This window comes from Haemaphysalis longicornis, unplaced genomic scaffold, assembly GCF_048455015.1.
Source record: "Haemaphysalis longicornis isolate Haplotype H1 unplaced genomic scaffold, Haemaphysalis longicornis Haplotype H1 scaffold_7, whole genome shotgun sequence".
NCBI lineage: Eukaryota > Metazoa > Arthropoda > Arachnida > Ixodida > Ixodidae > Haemaphysalis > Haemaphysalis longicornis.
Genome location: NW_027526422.1, coordinates 130,381,730 through 130,404,891, shown reverse-complemented (window position 1 = coordinate 130,404,891; position 23,162 = coordinate 130,381,730). Strand labels below are relative to the sequence as shown.

The following is a 23,162-nucleotide window of genomic DNA, read 5'->3' as shown; positions in this document are numbered from 1 at the left end:
AAGAAGCTCCCACTTACAGCAACAATGATGGAGTAAAGGTCGTAGTGACAGCGAAGCCCCAAGCATACCACTTAGAGAGATTGACCAATATTGGCCAATAAAACATAATAATAATCATAAAACATAGTAATCATACGCGTTCCCGACACGTTTCGCGCGATTTCAGAATCAATCCAACGGAAACATCAAGTGAACCCCACGATGCGTCGCATTTACACAGGGTTCCCCTCGCGGGGAGGTAGGCGCAATTTTTTTTTGTCTTTTGTTACAAATCACTTCTACAGGCTTATTTTCCGGTACACTAAGTATCATGATGGTGATGATGAGGATGATCAGGCTTTTCAGCACAGAGTTTCTTACAATATACACTAGTGAGGAATCTGGGGCTAGCCTCTATGCGGCTCACATCAAGGCCGTTTGTGTCGTGGTGGACCGCCATTATACATCGCGCTCGCCATAGTCATCATTGGCTTGGATTGAAACGTTTTAGTGACCGCAAATTTAAACAAAGTGCCAGAAAAACGCGAAGAATAGTGTGCAATAATGTAAGTGGAAAATAAAAACAGGCTGTTTTACAACTAAGGAAAAAGGAAGTAAAGCGTATTTTTGCCGGAACGGTTGTGCCTGCTATTCCGCAGGCCAAGGTTGTAGTTACGTACAATGGTAATATTTGAGGGGGGGGGGGAATTCAATAGAGACTCTGATTTCATTATTTTACCATTACTTCAAATAATAAGTTGTTTGAAGAGTTTGGAAAGTTTTTTGAGCGTGCCTATGAAAACTTTGCCTTCGTGGTGAACCGGTGCACCGACCGTCAGCTAGTTTAACAAGAAAAAAGAAAACGTGGCGTTAAGCATTCGTGGACGATCACAAGATAGGACGCATACAAACGCCCGTATCTGTCGTACCTTGTCTTCGTCGAAGTACGTTTTGTTTCTTCTTTTCGTCGGCTACAAATTTCGCGGCGGCATATTACCCGTTCAGTCATACGTCCTTCGACTGCAGCATGAGAAACGTCAGGTGCGATCACGCACGGCCTGCTGTTTCACCGAACACGGCTACCACAGAACAGGGAAGATTTCGGCTTCCTTGTAGTTCGTAAACGTGTTAATGCATAGTGAAGAAAGAAAATCCCGAAAACCGCTTACGAATCCAATTGTCATGCCAAGCCCAAGCCAAAAAGGGGGTCTTCCCATGAACCCCACGACGACACTGTGGCTTACGAGGCGCAGTTTCCTCTCTAGTATACTTACTAAGAAACTCTATGCTTTTCAGTTATCGGCACGCGCCCGCACGGGTGATTGGCTTGGGTTAGTGGGTTGATTGTGCCCTTGTTGAAGCTGATAGATTGAATTTATTTTTGGGGGCATAAAATATGGGCGTTAGGTGAAATTAGGTTTACTGCTACAAAAATTTGGGTTACCAATTGTGGCTTCCATATTAGGTCAAGCTGTCTGTCGTAGAAACATAAGCGTGCATAAAATTTCAATCTCTCTTTTTACACGGCCCAGAATTCCATCCCAAAGGAGAGAATGAGAGGCATCGGAAGCTTCAGTCCCATACGGCTTTTCGGTTATTTCAAAAGCAATCTCTCAGCTGCTGAGAAGCGGCGGCAATAAAGGAACCAATATTTACTAACTCTGGTGCCTGACTCTACGAATCAACACCGAGGCATGAAAGAAGACGATACCATCCGTCTTGTCCAGGCCTTCGTTCTATCGAGGCTAACATACGCAGTGCCCTACATGACTCTAACCAAGACAGATACGGAAAAACTTAACACCCTCATCCGTAAAGCCACGAAGCAAGCCCTTGGGATCCCCATGAGCGCGTCAACCGATAAGGTCCTACGCATCGGCCTGCACAACACGGTGGACGAGCTCATAGAGGGCCACCTCTCCAGCCAGAAAGCGTGGCTTGCAATGACACAAACCGGCCAAAAACTGTTGAACAGAATCAAATGGAGCTCCCCAGACGTGAAGCCGAACAAGCAGCTTCCTGATCGGTGGCGGCATAATATCTTTTCCAGCCCACTGCCAAAGAACATGCACCCGGTTCACCACATCGGTCGACGAGAAGCTAGAGCGAAAGCCTTAAACAAAAAATACGGCACCCTCCCGGAAACGGTCTACACGGATGCAGCCACAATCCGTGGTAGAAGAGCAAAGACAGTGGTAGTCACCACAAAGACAGAGCTTCTTGTCAGTGCCACCGTACTAACCGCATCAGCCAAAGAAGGGGAGGAGCTAGCGGTGGCACTGGCCCTCACGCAGACGGAAGCCACGGTGGTCGTAACAGACTCCCAGGAAGCGTGCAGGAGCTTCAGGTCGGGTTGGGTGGCACCAGCAACGCACCGCATGCTCTCAACCAAATTGCCTGACAGAAAAGTAAGGATTGTATGGACGCCTGCACATGCTTCAATGGAGGGCAATGAATTTGCCCACCAAAAGGCCCGAGAACTTGCCGACCAGGCCTCGGAGGATGTGGAGAAACCTGTACCTCTTCTAACGTACCACGAAATAACACAACATTACAAGCTTAATCGACGGAGTTTCCCGCTACCTCACCCAAACCTCACGAAATCTCAAGAAACAACACTTAGACTCCTACAAACCAACACCTTCCCGCATCCAATTAGGCTTCACCGGATATCCCCCACCCAGTATCCAGCAGAATGTAAATACTGCCAAGAACCTGGTACACTACGACATATCATCCTAGAGTGTCGAAAAAACATGCACCCACCACCCCTTCCCCGCATTTCAAATCCCCCAGAGCAGTGGGAGACACTGCTGTCCAGCCCCTGCCTCTCGGACCAGCTCCTGCTCATCGAGAGGGCAGCCGCTGCTAAGACAGCTCATGGATTCCTGTGAAGAGGGAGCCACTCCTACAAGAACACCGTAAATGCTCTCATAATAAACGTTTTCTCTCTCTCTCTCTCTCTCTGGTGCCTGGCACCATTCACAGCAATCATTGCAAGAAAGACCTGATTTGAAGAGATTGAAATTGTGCCGCGGAATGGGGCAGTGGAACTCGGTGAGCATTACTTCGCACTGCCCCGAAGAGCAAAGGCGATTTTTCCAGCCGAATTTAAATACGGATTTTTGCGTCTGTCGAGGGCTTATCTATTCAAGTAGGATCTAAGTTCCAAAGCCTTCTTAGCCATGGGGATGCAAAACGAGATAGATTTGGTATACCGAATAGAATGGGAATTCTGACAGCAAGACCAGCTAAGCTATCCGGGATCTTGTTCCCTGTGAGACCCGTATGCCCTGTAAGGAAGGCCAAACGAACCTGTTTCAAATATTCATATATGAAAAAAGAAGTGTGCGCAAACCACGGATTCTAGAGAAGAATTTAGCGCCGTAATAACCGATATAGAATCGGACAATATGATGATTTCAGTTGCATAATGTCGTAGTATACACAAAGCCATGGAAATTGCTGAAACTTTGCGATATTGATGGATGTGTAGTCCGGGACTCAATCAGAGTTGAAGGGAGGTATTCTCAAAAAAATTCAATTCCACCTTCCCTAGTACTTTGAGATGCATCCGTGGTAAATCACCCCGTTTATGCTCCTATTTTTTCTCTTATGTTTCATTGGCCAACAGCACGAATTATGTGAGCAAGCCGACTGGCTCGTCGGGGTTTTCAGTACATGGTCTTTGAGTAGGACACAAAGAATGTTAAGATGAAACCACTTTGGGCACCGCGCCACATGGGAATCCGTACAGTAACACAAGCGCTCGAGCAGTTCGGAAACACTCAATCCACTACCTGAGAAATGTGGCGGTGTCTGGGGAATGAACCATATAGAGACTGGTGCTCGGGAGGTGTCCCTCATACGAAAGGACGGCGTATCGCTCGGTGATGTGCAGCCTATGATGGACATTCATGGGAGCCAGTGTCTTCTGCTGATCCCTGGCAGCCCACCTCTTTGTTTGCGGTGCAGCAGGATTGGGCACGTGTGAGGACAGTGCACGTGTGAGGACAAGGAAAGCAACGCGTGTCGACGATATGGTCATACCACAGAAAGGTGCGTCATGACGTATCCAGACAAGCTCTGTTAAGGCCAGGAATAACTAGTGGGGACGAGGTGTGTCCTAATTTCATTTATTGTGGAGGCCCTAAACTTTCTTTTCATTTTTGTGTGAGTTTTTCCCTACGCTGAAGGTGTCGCATCGCATAGTTTTACGATCCCGAGGATTTGAGTGGGCGCCGCAACGGGGCGCAACGCTCGCTTGCGATCATTGTCTACATCGCTCTGTTGCCGGATACGATCTGTTGGATCCTAGCCATAGACAGCTTCGCTGTAAAAGGCCACTTCTGCGACACTGAATTGTCACTCTTCCTAAGTGACATAAGTGCTAATTTCGATATTAACGTCTCCGTCGATGCTATTTTCATTGATTTTGAGAAGGCCTTCGACAAAGTTCCTCACAAGCGTTTGCTACCTAAACTTTGACATTTAAACCTCGATGAACAAGTATTTGTATGGCTTTCAAACGTTTTAACTAACCGAGAGCAGTTCGTCTACGCTAACAACAGCTCTTCGTTCTCATCCCCTGTCATCTCTGGTGTTCATCAAGGGACATTCCTCGGACCTTTACTTTTTCTTATATACATCAACGACCTACCAGATAGTATTTCTTCAAGCATTCGGTTGTTAGCGGACGACTGCGTCATTTATCGCCCCATTGTCGACGATCCCACCAATAACTTAGCACTCCAGCAAGACCTAAGGAAGCTGGATGAATGGTGCAAAAAATGGCTCATGGTTCTAAACGTTCACAAGACATCCGTCATGTCATTCCAGAGGCGTCACTCCTATTCCACCTACAAATAATTCTTAAGTGGTTGCGCTATTTCTCCTGTCTTGTCCACTAAATATCTAGGTCTTCACATTTCTCATGACCTGACATGGTCATCCCACATAAATCACCTTACCAGTGACGCAAACCGCGCGCTGGGCTTCCTACGACGCAACCTAAACGTGGCTCCATCCACCGTCAAATTACTGGCCTACAAAACGCTTGTTCGCCCTAAGCTAGAATTCGCGTGTGCAGTCTGGGACTTGTCGGAAGCTAACTTATGTGCCATCCTCGAATCCGCTCAGAACCGTGCGGTCAGATTAATCTTTTCCGATTATTCATACCACACCAGCGTAACCCATCTTAAATCTAACTTGCCTAGTCTCAAACACGACGTACAGTAGCAAAATTTTGTCCCTCCCACAAATTCTAAAACTCGTTATCATGCGACGGCCTCTCCACAAAAACTGCTCACCACCCATCGAATCACTTCAACCAGTCAAAAACAGTATACCCACCTCACGCACGCACAACCCCCTATCTTCAATCAATTCCCGTTTTGACAGCCATCGAATAGAACAACCTTCCTGAAAACGGAGTAATTCACGCAAACCAAGCCAGTTCAAGGATGCCGTCGAAAAACGTTTGCACTGATTATTTCCTGTGTAATATATGCGAATGTTTTAGTGGTGTTATATATTTTGCTGGTTTGCATCTTATGCCCTTTATGAACACAGCGTGCATGAAACCCTTTCTATGCGTCATATGCTTGTTCGTTTTTTTTCTTGTTTGTTGTTCGGTTCTTTTATAATTTTTGTGCTTCACCACCCCTCATCTAATACCCCAGCCATTGGGGTCCTTGAGGTACCAGTAAATAAAAAAATAAAATTAGTAGAGCAACGTTCTTACCCAAACGCATTCTTCATGATCGAGTGGGTACCTTCAGCTTGAACCTTGGAGCAGTGATGCTCCAAGTGGCTCTACAAAAACAATACAACCAGCGTGCTTGAGGCCAAAGCAGGACGAAGCTGGTTATCTCCCAGGAATTCAGCTTCCCGCCAGAACAGGAAGACCTGGCCGAAAGTATTCGCCTGTCGCAATGTTTATCATATCTGCCAAGGCCAAGGTCTATGTGGCCATGTGAACGTGTACCCATAAAATCAACATGGTAGTGATGGTGAATGGCATGTGTCACGTCGCGTTTTGATACGCGGCTAATTTTGGAGTATCTATACAACTTAAGTTCCGACAGCAAGGCGGTATTCGTCTTATGTATATCTTTCTTCGCTTTTTCATCAATCAAATACGCCAAAGCGAGATGACTTCGAAAAGGTGAATTTTCACATAAAGAGGATTAGACCTCTTGCGAACTCCATCATTATGGAATTTAGCCGAAAACTAATGGCTTACACGTCGGGGCGCATGACTTTTTATCGAAGTTCTAAGCGCTCACAAAATCTGGCAGATCAGAGAAAGGCCCTTCTTATTCAGAGGATGATTAAAACTTCACAGGCATTCCATCCAGCAGGTGGAGGATTTTTAATTATAAGAATGGTATTTGGCTTACATGCTTTTCCTTCTCGTTTGTTTCATTATGATGCCGCATCAACCTCAGGAATGACCCGCCGCGGTGGCTCAGAGACTAAGGCGTTGCGCTGCTGAGCACGAGGTCGCGGGTTCGATTCCCGGCCGCGGCGGCCGCTTTTCTGATGGAGGCGAAAAGCAAAAACAGCCGTGCGCACCAGATTTCGGCGCACGTTAAAGATCCCCAGGTGGTATAAATTAACCCGGAGCCCTCCACTATGGCGCGCCTCATCGTCTGCGTTGCGTCAGCGCGTTAAACCTTACAATCAATCAATCAATCAATCAATCAATCAATCAATCAATCAATCAATCAATCAATCAATCAATCAATCAATCAATCAATCAATCAATCAATCAATCAATCAATCAATCAATCAATCAATCAATCAATCAATCAATCAATTAATCCAATCAATCAATCAATCAATCAATCAATCAATCAATCAATCAATCAATCAATCAATCAATCGACCAATCAATCAATCGATCAATCAATCAACCAATCAATCAATCAATCAATCAACCTCAGGAATGGGCTAACAGCGGTGCCCTAATGAAATACACACGCAGCATGACCACACATGCCATTAAATCAGGTACCGAGATGAGTTTCTTGCGGGGCCCAGAAATCACACCCAATTTCGCAAAACCTAGCCATAAGCGCATTTCACACAGGTGTGCTTCAATGGCGGAAACATGCGACATTTTCGAAATGTGGCATTTAAGGGGCACCACGTCCAGCCGTTTCCATACCAATCACCTCTGCGCTGGAACTCCAGGCTGTGGAGGAAGACATGGAGTAGTTCCCGCTCACCACGTACAGAGAAATTACCCTGAAACATAACTTAGAAAGGTGGACAGTTGCCCCAACCCGTCTCAACCTCCTCGCACAGGAACAAGCAGTTGTTCGCCTCGTTCAATCTATGGGTTCTGCCACACCCAACAAGACTGCCTCTATTATTCCTGGGACCGTACGCTGCCGAAACCAAAATTAGCAAAGAATCCGGGTCACCCCGCCGCATACTTGAAGAGGGTTATACCACCTTAAGAACCCCGCCCCTCCTTTGTTTTTTCACTTCCTATTTATTAGAGAAATGGAAGATCTTGATGTCCTAACGGCCCATCTTGCGCTGGTCGACCAGGCGCAGGCGGCCAGGACGTCCAGTGGACACCGAACGACTCCCAATGGTCCACAGGACCCATTGTACAGGATTAAAACCGGATTTTAGGGCCGAAGCCCCTTAAGGGCTCGGGCTGTTGGCGTCGTCGTCATAACCGTCCTACCATGTGGTCACGGTACTAAAACACCGGGACACTCGTTTACTCCTAGCGCTAGATCGTAACGCGTACTAAAAAAAAAAAAAAAAAAAACACCGGGACCATCGTTAACGCGTCGCGCTAGAACGCTTCGTGCTTCAAAGACACATAACCTTTACAGCAAAGCAGTCAACCGCTACTCGTCAACAATTTCATCTCTGTTGACAAAAACACCAAAAATACACTTATACACTGGATGCTTCGCTTCTCTCCAGGTTTCACGTTATTGCACTGTCGGGCTAGAGCGGCGGAGAGCGCTGCCGCGCGCACGCCGCCGCTCTAGCCCGGTCGTGGTTAGTGGAGATGGCTCAGGACTTTCTCTCTCTGTCACGTTATAGTCCAGTGGCACAATGTTAGAGTGCAAAAATGCTAATTGCGTTAACGTATCGTTAATGGTTGCAATATCTATTTCCAGGAAAAGCAAAAAAAGCAAAATATACAAATTCGGAACCTAGAGAATAGAAAATAATTTTTGTATTGGTTGATCTCGTAAGAGTATTTCGGTAATATATTTCCCCCGGATATCTGCGGCTTTGTAGTTTGCCTGTTTTGGTTTCAGCTGTCATTTTTTGCCGCTTGTGATCAATTTGAAAAACATGGCACTTGGGCTGACTTTGTTGCAACTTAACAGACCTCCTTTTCTGCATCAATATATTTGGTGTTGATATATAAATTCGGGTGCTTGTAAACAAACACACACTTAGCACGTGAAAAGCTTCGGTAATAAGGCGTCCCCACCGTTCAAACTACTATTAATTTTTTTGAAGCATTGGTACTGTATCGACAGTCCGTAAGCTTCCACATTATTGGTCAGAAATTCTTTTGCCGAAATATGTTTGCTTGCACCAGGCGTTAACGCTTAAAATTCTAGGTTCTAAAGGCGAAGGGCTTGCGCGCCTCATTGTAGAAGCCACCTGTCTTGTTTTCGCCCTGTACGTAAAATGGCCACCGCCAAGAGCAAAAAAATGAAAGAAGCTCACACTAATGCGTAAGACCTGAAGGTAGCGAAGCTGTACGCAGCCTTCACGACCATCACCACGGTTTACGTGCACGATTGCAGCCGATTTGCTTCTTCTTCACGGCCGCAACATACGTCATTGTTGCTATATCATTGCTGCTATAACTGTGAGCTTCCTTCATTTTTTTGGAAATGATAATCATTAAACATCGCCTTGGACTGGCGTGTGCTATGACATGTCTTTCTCGTTCCGAGCAAGTGTAGCAATGACTACGACGAATGTTGGAGTGTTTCTCCTTCCGAGCAAGTTTTGCCATGACTACGGCGAACGCTGGAGCTTTTTCCCCCCAATCTTGGCCAATCGCCCTGAGTGGGCATTATTGGCTTGACGAACGTGCGCCGGGGACGCTGGGCGCTCGTCACGAGGAACGCACAAACGAGCGCTCAGCATTTTCTTGGTCTTTTTAACTGCTGGGTGGTCGCCGCGAAGCGCACGCGTACGTGCGCACACTCACGTGCGCTCGGCATTTTTTTGGTATTTGTGACTGTTGACAGGAAATATTACGATTTGCTAGAGAGCATCGCTCTTAAAAACAACGCATTTGGGTTTGTATGGAAAATGAACCGGTATTTTCACATTAGGCCCCAGTGTCTTGTCACCGTGATAACTTAGCGGGCCACGAAGGACCGAACAAGAGCTAGCCCAGTGACAAGCGATCGTGACAGCACTTGTGTCGAACACTGGCACCCCCGCCATTGGGAACATTGTTTCCCTGGATGCTGTCACCTGAGTGTCGCTACTTTTCCTGTTAGAGCGATTTGCGCTAAAAGGCAAAAGAAGAAAAGCGAACAAAGACAGGCAAACATGACGTAGCATTGATAACTTTTGACGAGTATGGAGTGGGGTATCTATAGCGGTTTTTTGCTTTAGAAGCACGTAAGCAGACTCAACGTCTCGGCATAATTCTTTCAGTTCAAGAGCGTCTCCAAAACTCCTATATACCCAAAGCTTGTTCAGAGAGACACTGGTGGACTAATTTTCTTGCTTAATTAATAGAAGTCATAGCACTGTGGAATCATGTTTTGTAGTTTTTACGAAAGGCCTCGGAGCTACTGTTTTCCCGCGTATTGTAAATTATAAGCTTTCCATTGATTCGGAGAAAAAGATTGAGGAAAGCACCGGAAAGCTGCCGCCCGAGTGACGGGCTCATTGAAAGAAACTACAGTAAACTACATAGGTACAAGATATGTCATAGTCTCCCCATGCTTGTAAAGCAGAGCACTGATTTTTGTCGTGTGCTAAAACGTATACCGGAGAAGACGAACCTCTGCCGATTGTATTGTGTATCATAAATCACTTCTAAATATTTTAACCTGTTTTTATGCCTGCGGGAAAATTGCTATAAATGCGTAGATTTTGTTTCAACGAAATTGCTTTGCACCGTTTGTAGTACACATATGTTCTTACGTGAATCATGTACGTTTAGTTCATGTCGTATAACCTGAGTAGGTGCTCAGGTATTAACCCAGTGCATGGGCCGATTACTAGCAGTATTGCTAGGGGCGCAGGTGTTTTCAACCCCAGAGTTGTATCTTATAAATGTGTGAACTACCATAGTTGAATTGAAAAGTAAAAACTGGGGTTACTTCTTCTTAACTCAACAGAACCTACTAAGATCATTCAAATAACAAACACGAAAAACATACGCAGGGTAGCAGTTTCACCAAAAGCTGCAGCTGATGATTGAATTGTTGGCTTATGCGCCAACCTCGAAGCGGTGAGGCCTACGCTAACTATATAAGGGCACTACTGCGGGTCTTGTACAGTCCCGGGCAGGAAAAACTGGAAATCTGCCGTCACGTGAGCGACCCGACAGGATATAACTACGGAAATGACGATCTCTGCGGTTGCAATTATGGCGGTATCCTCCAAGACCACCGAACAACCTCGGCCGGATTATGTACCCGCACGTTCAAGAAATCGTCGGAATATTAGGGCTGAATGGAAGTTAGCATGTTTTCTCGTTTTCAATACGCTACTAATTTCATAGGATCTGATGTTTATTTTCCGAAGGAGGGTTTTATTTAGCCAATAGTATATACCTCGTGCGATTGATTCGCCAGTCAAAGATAAAAAGTTGTTATAGGCGGAGTGGATATACAAGGTGCCATGCTAACAATACCTTTAGAAAATGCGCAAAAAAAAAAAAACACGACTCGTGCTTTACTTTGCAGCAAAGCTATAATTGCATAGAAAGGTGTTGCATTACTTTTCTTAGGAATAGAGAAGCAACTTCGAAGGATCCAGTTGCTGACATGGCCATGAGGGTATTTAATCAGCCTCTGTTTAAAAATACCTACCTGATGTGGTCATGAGAATATACGCCCTGTATGAATTCCCTTCACCATTCGGCACAAGTAGGGGAATGGTCATAGAAGTTTCATGGTTGTGGAAACAACGCTCTTGTAACCGCGTAAGGTTTTCCCCAGATGCTTTTTATGGCAAGCCGCACCGCGCTCAACAGGAGGTCGATAATATTTCCTAATCATCAGGGGGGGGGGGGGGGGGCGGGGTTCAAATAATTCAAGGCAAGTTTCTTGCCACACGGAGGAGAAGCAAAAAAGTGTTCCCGTATCTGCTTTTTTTTTTTGTTCGGAATGAGGTCTCAAGGGAACAGCGTTTCTGCTACTCCTGCTATTTAGCCCCCCATCCTCTGTCTTTATATCTCCCCCATTTTCCTTCTTTCACGCTCCCTTCGCGTTGCCACTCCTTTTTTAAGGTTAGGTTTACCATTCTAACCTCTTCCTGCAACCTCACCCCTCCGGCTCTACCCTTCCCCGCCTATTCCGATCCCCCTTTAAATCCCCCTCTATTCAGTTCAATTTATTCAATTCAATAAATCTCCCCTTCCGATCCCTCGCCATCCTCCCCTAACACCGCCTCGTTCAGCTCTCACTTTCCGTTCCCTTTTGAACCCTCCACCTGTACTTCCTGGCCCATGTCCGTAGCCTCCATTCCACTTGCACCCGCGCCACACTTGCACCCGCTCCACATCTTGTTCACTTGACTTGCTCCTACTCTCACACCTCCAGTCATCTCAAGTTCACCATTCTTCGCCATCTTCCAGAGAAATAAGAAATGCTATTTTATGCACCATCTTCAGGTGATTCAGGTAAAAACAAAGGAAACCACAAAATCAAGCAGGAATTCTAAAAAGAATCGTAAAATGCACAAGCTGCGTGAAGCATCGTATCCGCACAAAATTGCGCAATTAGGTAAGTTAAGACATTAATCCGTTATAACAGCATAAGCGAAGATCATTGGCAGAAAAAAAACGAGAAGAAAAAGCACAAAACGTGAAAGGACAAAAAACTTGCTGCGTTAGCTGGGTGTTAAAACTTGGAATGGCTATCATTCTAGCGAACTACATGGGTTGCCTGCTTCCCTCCCGCCTCGTGCGACTCTTACTGTAAGTGTACCACGCCAAGACAAACCGCTCTACCACGTGTAGGAGGGCAGTCATGTCGCATCGGGCTGTGAGACGCCTACGTTGAAATCTGCCACCAGCCCAACGACCACGTCATCGGTCAGCGTGTTAAGCCTCGCTGCGCGTGCACGCCCCTACTCCATCCCCTCGTGCAGACATGTTAGGCACGTGTATTGACAACGGCACTTACTTCCATGAGTGAAACTTAAGCGCAAAAATTCTTCACAGGGACGAGAAAGGGAACGACACAGGCGCTTACTATCAACTGAAAGTTTTAATGAAAACGAATACACATTTATACCACCCCCAGACCGAACAACCCAGCACGTGTGCCCTTCGCACATGCGTTCGGCCGTACAAGAGAACCACTCCATTCCCTTCTCGTTTCTCTTCTCCTTTCCCTCATCCTGTTCCCCCTCTATGGAAGGATTCTGCAAGTTCCCTGGTGGCACGGTCTCTGTGCTTAAAAACTACTACCGTGTCCGTGAAGTGTGGCTGACAACGTGGATTAAAACCGCATTTAGAACAGTGCTGCGCCAGGTCTGTGTAGGGCTTTCCTTTCAAAGAGGAATGATGCTCCCTGAGGCGTACATTAAGAAAGCGGCCGGTCTGGCCGACGTACACCCGGCCACAGGACATGGGAATGCAGTACACAACATTAGCCATGCAACGAACAAAATGGAGCCCGTGTTTTATCAAACAACCTCGTGGGGGGGAAACGCCCCGGGAATCAAGCCTGTTGCTCACCATGGCGCATAAACTGCCCAGCTTGTTCCTGGCCGAGAACACCAACTTGACGCCGAATCTGTCAGCTGTCTTTTTGCGGCGATGAGACAGCGCATGTACATAGGGAATGACTGCCACTTTTTTGCTCTGGTCGGTATCTGTTATGTATCTGGTCGGTATCTGACACTTACTTACCTAGTTCACTACTGCATGATCACTGGCGTTACTATTCGGATGGATGATAATACACCAATATTGATTGATTGTGGGGTTTAACGCACGGACGCAACGCAGGCGATGAGGCGCGCCGTAGTGGAGGGCTCCGGATTAATTTTGACCACCTGGGGATCTTTATCGTGCGCCGAAATCTCGTGCACACGGGCGTTTTTGCTTTTCGCCTCCATCAGAAAAGCGGCCGCCGCGGCCGGGAATCGAACCCGCGACCTCGTGCTCAGCAGCGCAACGCCTTAGCCACTGAGCCACCGCGGCGGGTTTTTTTTATTTTTTTTATTACCTTTTGCACACACGTAATACAAGTCACGGAAAAATTAAAAACCGCCTGCCAAACTTTGGCTGACGGAAGGACTTAAAATAAACATCAAAAGTACACAACTCCTCCAAAACAGGAAGCCATTCAAGTTAATACACCATTCAAGATAATACACCAATAGCTTTTTGACGACGGCAGGACAGGGTGGATCACTGAACAACGATTGCAGCCATTGTTTCTAAAGTGAAGGAAACTTCAGGTTTTTAGAACGCACGGATCTATAATTATAATTTCAGATAGGATGAATGCCTCGCAGCAACTAAGATTTCATTCGCACATGCACATCATTACTGTAGATGGTCCTTGTTTTCACGTCACTAGATCATAAAAGAAAATTCACACCGGACCAATACCCAGGCTTGTCTTAGTGCCTAAAGTTCCTTCAACTTATCCCATACGAGGGCATCTTCGTGCTTTTTGTTGTCGTTAATGTGCTTTGGTCTTCTATTTTCAGGACATAAACTGACTTTCTAAGTAGTTTACCTAACTGGGTACGTTGACTGTCGTAGGTTTCTGCCCCCATCAACAGGTTGTAGCCATTACGAACAACAAAGTTATACTTGTTGCGAACCCAAGTAGTATGACTGCCAGTAGGTGTTTTAGAAATGAAATTGCTGTCATGACTGCTTCAATTTATCCGAGAAGGCATACCATTTTGACGTCTAAGAATTTTTTGTAGGCTTGATGGTAATGCAGTGAAAAAACCACGGACGAGCCGACTTCGTCATGCGGCTAAAACCTACGACCTCTTAAGGGGGACTCAACAGTAAACATTCCTACAGGAGTTAATGACCCACGGACCTAAAAACAATCATGCACCACTAAAAACAGGTTTGCAAATACATATCAATGTTCACAATGGCATACTTTGCTTATTTGAGAGATATGTCACTTCCGTGGTGAAATAAAAAATAACTCTCTTGCTTACGAGACAGCTAGCTCCATCTTGTGAAAGCTGGATAAACCAAACTGTGTGTCTTCTTTATTTGTTATCTCGAAAAAGATGTGGTATATTCCTACAAGAACCAAATTTGGCTGTTAAAACATTTATCTGAATTTTTGAAACCTTTCGTATCGGCACACGAGGCGTTTTAAGACCGTGGGTCACGAATTAGTAAGTCCCCCAGGAATGTGATCAGGTGAGTCCCTTTAACATCACCCCGCCGTAATAACAGAGGCCAACAACTGCACGAGTCGTGTTCTTTATTCGTATCAAGCATGCTACGTCTGAACGTCGTATGGTGGTACCAGCGGGAGGAGGCCGGCTTGTGGGAAAAAATGGTCTTGCACAATTTCGGAATAGTGGTCCTTCCGGGCCACAAAGTTCGGATTGAGCCGCCCAGAGTCCGGACAACCTGCACAAAGGTGAAGTGCTCACGTCTACTGCCTGGACACGGTTGTGTTAGAAAGAGACCATGGACTTTATTTTATAGGAGGTGTTCCGTGAGACATCCACATACAACACTGGCTATACCTTACGATATATTGACGAGTAAGAGGGTGTTTGCATTTGGTTACCCGCTGAAGCACTTCGAAGTGTTCCCGTATGATTACTTTGACCCAATGGCACTGCAGCCGGGAAAATTTTGCAGGAAGAAGGGGGGCTGGAAACGCCGATTGCAAAAAAAAAATTAAGATTAGTTCGCTTTGCAAAGGAAACAAAGATCGCAACGGCCATTGATGAATTAATTAATGACAAAGGTGCACTTTACCAAGTTGTAAATAGTGACCTTTCGAATTCACCGGTAGTTGGCTAGGCGGCTATAGAAATGCCCCGGGCATTTTCTACAGCCGCCTGTCCAGGCTGAACAGCGTGAAGAGCGGCTGAATAAATTTAAATTTAAATTGTTTGTTGTCTTGGCCTCACATTGCCGGATACGAACAGCAACGAATGGACGCGAGAGCGCATGCCGACAGAAGTGACGCTACGCCGAGCTGGCAGTGGTGTAGCTGCGTCACAGAAAGAGTACCTAGCCTGCGAAATGCAAATAGCAAGCACTACTGCTTATTTATTGGTAGGAGAAGTTTATGGCCTCGCGTGTGCCCACTCAGTTTGATATGTGCCGCAGAACGCATGCGCCTTCGCCAGCCACGGTACTCTTAGTGTTCTGTTGACTAGTATACTACCGAATTTCCGGCCCAATAAACCGCAGAATAAGAAGAGCTTAGCCCACATTTTCATGCTGGAGCATTGTTGTAATCGCCGTGAATTTTTTGTTGTTGTTGGGATTAGCGCAACCAAACTAGGACGGGAAAGAATTTGGCTCATTTAGTAATGAAGCCGCCTGGTATGTGTGAGTGGTCCCCTTATACTTTACACAAGAAATCAACATAGCTTATGAGAGGTTGCGGCGTTGTGCACAAGGTTCGGTAGACTTACGAAGCGATACAACGCTCATTGCTATTTTGATAATGTTCTTGAGTTCTCCGCCCGTATTTAAAACACAAAATACTTTGACGTGACAGGGTTGTCTTTTGGTCTTTTCACACGCTTTTGCTTCTAGTTAGGCTGACAACGGAAAGAACGCGTTTTCTATTCTTGAGAGCTAATTGGGAATTGTTCTCTGCATATAAGTCGATGTATATAAATGGTATTCCAAAAACATGGGCCTCACCACGCTGTAAAGGAGGATGAACAGTGAAGCTGGACGCAAAGCAAAAAGTGCACAAAACAAAACACGTTTGTTTGTAATTTGGGATTGAGCATACTTCCTAGCTATTGAGCTGAGTGAAACTTTGGAGGACTGAATTTCAACTCTAGTGGACAAACCCGGGGCTCTCCATTTCCCTCCCGCGTTGTAGGGATCTTACTGTCTGTGCACACGCAAGCCCAAACAGCTCCACCACGGAGGAAAGCAGCTTGAACGCATCGGGCCGTTAGACGGCAAACTTGAAAACTGTCCCTAGCACAACGGTTATGTCAACTTTGAGTGCGGGTAGCCTGGCTGTGCCCCCCCCCCCCCCCTTACCCGATGTTATGGCATGCATAAAAATGGCAAGTATGGAGATAAACGCCACGAAAGTACGGTGTATACACAAATCGGGGAAAGGGTGGTGGTGGCGGTAGAAGGGAGTATATGGTGGTGCTTTAACCACACTCCCTACGTAGACGGCCATGCTTCACTGCGCAACATTCAATGGGGGAAATCCAGCATACAAAGATAAAACGTAGACCGATTTTTTTTCAAGTCGGCTTCACCTCGAAACAAAAACGCATTTCTGGGGAGACACTTTTTTATGGGGCAACATAAGATATATCAAAATACGAAGCCCTAAAAATTTGTAAAAATTACTTATACATTTTTCTGTACGCTGCAAGTCTTAGTTTTCGTTCCACGCGGGGGCGTGAACTGGTAGGTTTACACATGTGAGCTCTGCTTTAAAAAGTCAAGGAAACTCAAGCACTTCCTATGTCTTGACAATGCAAAAGCATTGATGTCTTACTGAACGCCACTGGTTGCTCCTCAATGTTTTGCACTGCGACTAACTGTGGCTGCTGCGCTGCTGTTCGAGGTCAGCGGGGCGCGTGCTTATAATCCGCTGAATACTGTACTTACTAAATCTGCAACTCTCCCTCCCCACATAGCAGTGCAGTCCCTAGCTCGCATTTTCATTCTGTTGCGAAGCGCGCGGTATACGTGGCTTCTTCGTGATGTCACCACCGCCGTTTTTGGTGTTCTGGTTTTGGATTTCATTGCAGCACTGGATTTACCAGTAGCATAATACTAATAGTCTTCCACCTTGCAGGTGGTATACTTCGATATTGAAGCGACAGTGACGTGAGTTCGTTATCTATGCAACGCGGAAATCCCCATTTTCTAGCCAAGACACCAAGGCTAACGCCATAAGCCGGTTTCTCGCACTGTGCGCCATTTATGGCTTTTTTTTTCTCATCAAAAACCAGATCACTTAGCTTTGAGCGCGTACAAATAAGTGGAAGTGGGCATTTTCTGTCACCGTCGGTAAGAACGGGGAGGCAGCATACTACTTCATTCTACTTACCGAGAAGTTGGATAGTACGCTTAAATTCGTCCCTTAGTATCTTCAGCACTTTGTCGACACCTTCTTTTCCCTGAAAAACAAAAAAAACATAAACCCACATACTGATACGCGCGGTGCTTTGCACTCGGTGAAGGTGGACAACTAGCGAAGCTGGAGCACATACTATACTCTTGCATCCAGCGAAACTTTAGGCCTGAGTATGTGCATTTAATGTCATCCTTTGCTAAGAATATCGGCGAAAGCTTTGCCATGTTTGTGATATACAGTTCCTGGCTCGTTACAACCACAAACAGATTTGTGGCCAAGGTTACATCTATTGATGACCGCAGCTGTTGACAAGTTTAGTGACTTGTATTCGTGTGGCACTTCTGACGAAGCGACTATAACTCAAACTTACTGAAACGCATCTTGTCTGGTTTTAAATGTCCGCGATGAGGCCACCAGCAATGATCACAAGAGCAATGACATCCCTCCCAACAGATGTGAAGCGCGTACTGGGTTGTGCATGGAGATATGTACACATGCAACATTACAGTATGACTTTCGTTTGTGCGGCGCAGACAATTTCAGAGTCGGGGTGATCTTTCTGTGCAAGTGAAAGGGTTATGTTTTTTTAGGGATTTGATGCCAATCACTCTAATACTGCAGTCCAAAGTCTTTCAAGCTATGTAGATGAACAAATGCTTGCCTGATTAAGACAACGTCAAAGTACAACTTCAGAGTTCGTTTACGAAAATCGATACACACCGTGTGTACAGTGGTTGGTTGAAGTGAACCAGTATACGCCTCGAGCGCAGCCTGTAGGGGCGCCACTGAAATCCCCCTAGCGGCCCGTTTTGAAAGCAGCCACGGGAGTCCGCGCCCCGCTCCCCAGTGCCGCCGCTGCCTTTGCGGCCCCTTCACGACTGAGATTTACCGTTTGCGGGCGTTTGAAATCCATGTTTATGTGGAGCAGTCACTCTGTTCGCAAATGGGGTACGTTTACGACAGTGTAAATGTTTCTGACGCGATCTTAGTGTGGTATATTCGGTCTGTATAAGCGCCAGGTGTGTGTCACAGGCCAGCGTCGCGGAACCGGCGTATGATGGAGCCGATTGTAGTTACACTGACCTGAATTTACTACCCGTATCCCCGTAACCACCGTTTACTCAGGTGTTTATGCTACGGCTATACGATTTAAATCGGTTTTGTGCGCTTACATAATCAGCGGAGCACTCATACCTGACAGCACGCCAGTTACGTTACGTTTGCCAATGTTATACCTCAGATATTGATCACCAACATTTAAAAACCAGTCTGTGTTAATTTCGGGAATATTCAACAAAAGTACGATGGACAATGCATAATTATACTCGGGGATCAGCACACGACAGAGTCGTCTTGTCGGGAAGTGAGCGCCCGCAAACATTCATCTGCTACATATATCCTCTGCGAGCAGCGCGGAGACTGGCTTAGAATATAATCCGTGTCCGCGACTAAATGCTTCTTCAAAATATCGTCATATGGCGGGGGGAGCCTGCAGAATGAAGCAGAAACTGAAATCAGAGGGCCTTATCACATACCACACTCTTCCAACGACACCTTTCATCGCTTGTTGAACAGCCTACCCTGTATACTTCCAAAAATGAGTGCGCCGTACGATCAGCTCTTCGTTGAAGTAGAAACACGAAAGGAAAGTGAACGCGAGATTTTTGTGGGATTACTAAAACGTTCATTGCTGGATTCCGCTCCGCATTTGTACACAGCGTCCCCCTCCCCTTCCCCCCCCCCCCCGCCCCCCCACACCAATGTCTAGCGAAATAGCAGTGCATTTCGCGTATAGTTGGTCTAGTGAACCCTTCCTGGCTTAAATTTCGACGAACGTATTTAGCTTGTCAGAAGCTGCACTGTTTCTTTCTTTTTCATTTCCGTTAGAGCTATTATGTTTCATAATTCCGCGCTTGCACAGCATTTATTTTTCCGTGGTTTCATTAACTTGCCTTGGTTCTAGCTATATTGCGTGTGTGGGCACATATTTAACGACGCACAGGCTTGGAATATACTTAACATTTTCGCATGATTTATATTCTTATAAATGGCATAAGTTATTGTCCAAGAATGGGTAATCACATCCCCGAAACATATTTTTCTGCGACGTATATATTCTAAACGAAGCCGCATTCGTTGTCCACGCTGCAAAATGAAGCCAACCTCTCATTGTTCTAGCATCAGGTCTAAACGAGGCGACAGTAGAATTCATTTGTGCCTAATGTTTTGGAGGTGACATGGGTGATGTGTTGCTGCCGCCGCCGACGCACGGAAGAGCGGCGACGAAGCACGAAGAACCGCGTTCCCGGGTAGCTCTTGGAGGCGATCGCGTACTCTACGAAGACGCAGCTGCTTTTTAAGTGACCTAACGTACTCCTTGCCTATAGTCGTCACCATAATAAGTTTGTTTTAGGGCGCGGAAAGGCGAAAAGAAGCGAAATTGAGCCCAAACACTGTACGAGCCCCTATCAGCCACGCAGCGCAAATCCCGTCAACGCCGCAGAGAAGCGGCGGCAGGCGGCGCAGCGATCGCGAAGCTCGAGGCGTATAGATCAAACTTTTTCTACACCAGCCGGAGTAACGACTCCTTATCTGACTTCCAGATGTTTACACTGCAGCACCGACGACTATCGGAGTGTGTTACAGCTGTTAAATACTGGGATCGCCTTTTATGCACTTTCCCGTGGATCACATTGCCCTGTATGCTTTCTTTGTTGCTTTTGATAGACACGCAGTTCTTTGGAAACTTTTTCATGTTCCCTTTCACGCGAGCGTTTACAGCGCCAATAGAATAACAAAAAAATGGCCCCATACACGTGAATAATTTGGTTCACGGACGGGGAGAATCCTGTTATGACAGCCATACACAGCTTTACTGTAAATAGAACGTTCTTATCTGTTGATATAGGTCGCTTTGATTGTGCTGCTCAGCACAAGGATGCGGGTTCAATTCCCGGCCGCGGTTGCCGCTTCTCTGATGGAGGCGAAAAGCAAAAACACCCGTGTGTTCGAGACTTCGGAGCACGTTAAAGATCCCCAGGTGGTCAAAATTATCCTGGTGCCCTCCATTACGGCGCACCTCGTCGCCTGTGTAGCGTCGGCGAGTTAAACCCTACAATCTATCACTCAGGTCGCTTTGAGTGCGCTGCTCAATAAATAGAGGTCAAAAGGCGGCTCCAACGGCATGTCTTTAAGAGTATATTTGTTTTAGAGGCAAGAGCGCGGCTTACAAAATTAACTGTACACGGAGAACTGGGCACAAGGACACGTATTTTGGTTTTGCGGATGTTCCCCTTTTTGCGAACTGCAACCGCTTCCTGCACTTAAAGCGTACGAACAAGTCCAATGTGTTGTTGTCCTCTTACGGCTTGTTCGAATGGTGATTCCAGGATATGAACAAATGCAGTTAAACATTTTTTTGCCATAATATGAAGTGTGTCATGCACAATATAGTTAATAATTTCGAAGTATTTACCTAGAGAAGCAGCTTTTCTTCCAACCGAGATGCCGCAAAGAAAATGAAAGTTATACAATCAATTAGGCACGCTCCGCCATAGCGTTGTGGATTTCAAGGAAAATGCCGACCTATCACCCCTACCAATTGCTCTTTCCCCTTTGCAGTAGGAGATACTGTTGACTTGCGGTGGCCTGGAGGACCAAGCTCTCCTTGTAACCCGGGCTACTACGGTGCGGCCGACACACGGCTTCTAGAACTAAGAATCCACTCTAGCTACTTTTACAGCTAGATAAACATTTTATGTCTCTCTATCTCTATCCGTCCAAAGTTCAATATTTCGCATCACTCCTTGCCGGTGAAGAGCACCAAGAAGGCATAGGTTATTCGGGAAAAGTTGGCCTCAAAAGTGAGGAATCGTGACGGGGTGAGATTGCACGGCAAAGAAACAGTTTTCGAGCTTCAAGGGTTCTCGTTGCGCACTAAAGTACCATTATATGAGACCAAATGTAGAGTTATAACCAACTTTCTGCATTATCTGCGACTTAAATTCCAGGTCATTCCCACCTACCACTCAATCTACTCTGTGAATGGGGGCGAGTTGGTTGTATAGATCTCCGTATATTACTCTATAGCTGAAGCTCACAGTATCATGGTGGAAATATAAATTTTGACCTGGGGTCGTGTTTTCACATCATTTTAGGAGGCTAACAAACGCTGCACGCTTCGTAAACCTTTGTAAACCCTGTCTCGAAGAAGGAATGCAATTCCTGGACACGTGGCTGAAGTGGCTCATATGAAAGGGCGATACGTACATTGTAGGCCAGGCCCCAGATCGCCGGTCGTCCGACAAAAACAGCCCGAGCGCCCAAACTCAGTGCCTTAGCCACGTCAGCTCCGGTGCGGACCCCGCTGTCCAAGTACACCTCCATTTGACGGCCCACGGCGGCGACGATTTCCGGGAGAGCTTCAATCTGCATGACGTACGCATGTCGTAAAGAAAATGGTAACACAGGGAGAAAGTGACTGCATTTTTACTTAATAGAAGTTGGGGTTCCAAACAATGCACGGAGAATTCCCTGAATTCATTAAAATATCCTTAAAAGGTTTGATGCTTTTTTGCTCAATATAGCTGGCAGGTTTTTTCATAAGAAGCGAATCTTAAGAAATTCCAGCGCGTTTTGGGGATTGGGTATTTTTACGCTATTTTTTGCGGCCGATTTCATCTCATGCAGAATCAATAATTGCCAAAAAAAAAAAAAAACGCACCTTAGACACATAGGTGTTTTCGATCGAGAGGTGCGAAATGTTTTGAATTTTCGTCCCTGCTCCAACACCGAGAAGGGCTTGCCGCAGGGTGGAGAAATGGGAATTCGTTATCCAGTAATTCGCAATGATAATAATGATGTTTGGATTTTTATGGAGCAAGGCCGACTAAAATCAAACAGTGCTGTAATTCCCAGTGACTGATTGACCGAGCAAGAAGAGCTGCTGCACTTCCCTATGAGCCACTACCAGGTGCCCACTTGGTTGAAGGTAAAAATTTTTACGAACGTAATGCATGAAGACTTCGGCACATGCAAACTGCTGCGCTCTTGTGAGGTAGCGGTGCAGTGATGGAGTGTTGCGTAATTAGTGCCGTACGTCGCAGATATTAGCGATAAATACTCGGTGACATACGAACCTGCTTAATGGTAAACTTGTACGCTGAACACACTAACTATAACTAGAAAATCTTAGCCAAGAGGCTTATTATTATTATTGCCGTACAAAAAATCTGCCCAAAATTTACTTTTGCGGCATGTTGAGTAGAATGACCCCGAGACCTATTTCCCAAGCCTTCCGCCACCTATAGCCATGCTGACCGACTACATGGCAACGATGTAGCAACGGTGCAGGCGATGGTATTTCAACCTGCGAACAGACAACACGCGATACCATACACCTCTTTCACGTGCTGTTATCAGGTCTTGCAACGAGCGCGTGTGACACCCAAATCTTGAAACATATAAAGCCTAAGGCAAAGTGAATTCTTACATGGCCTTTTTATTCGACTCGACTACCATTGTTGCCTTGACGGCTATTCGCAAGCCGCGTTCATTTGAACTATCAACATTAAGCGCGGCTCTGCGCAATGAACGCTTTAGTCTTTGTCGAAGGTCTCGGGGATCACTTTATCAATAAAGTACGGTTTCACGCACACCTATCAACATCAACCATTATCTGTGTCGTCTACTAGCTGC

At 46.1% G+C, this 23,162-nt stretch overlaps 1 protein-coding gene across 6 annotated transcripts in view; it reads right to left on the bottom strand.

The window, feature by feature from the left end:
• The window catches only part of LOC144146984 (2-Hydroxyacid oxidase 1-like), a 430,316-nt gene that overhangs the window by 337,374 nt on the left and 69,780 nt on the right, over positions 1-23,162 (bottom strand). For 5 of the 6 annotated variants that reach the window (XM_077678979.1, XM_077678976.1, XM_077678978.1 and 2 more), the window contains 3 exons: positions 21,735-21,893; positions 17,439-17,508; positions 14,623-14,791 (listed from right to left, as the gene is read on the bottom strand). In XM_077678979.1, the coding sequence (XP_077535105.1) occupies positions 14,658-14,791; positions 17,439-17,508; positions 21,735-21,893 (363 nt within the window). In that variant the 3' untranslated portion in view covers positions 14,623-14,657. Of the gene's footprint in view, positions 1-14,622; positions 14,792-17,438; positions 17,509-21,734; positions 21,894-23,162 lie in introns of those variants that run through there. The other variant, XM_077678980.1, reaches the window with a different exon arrangement.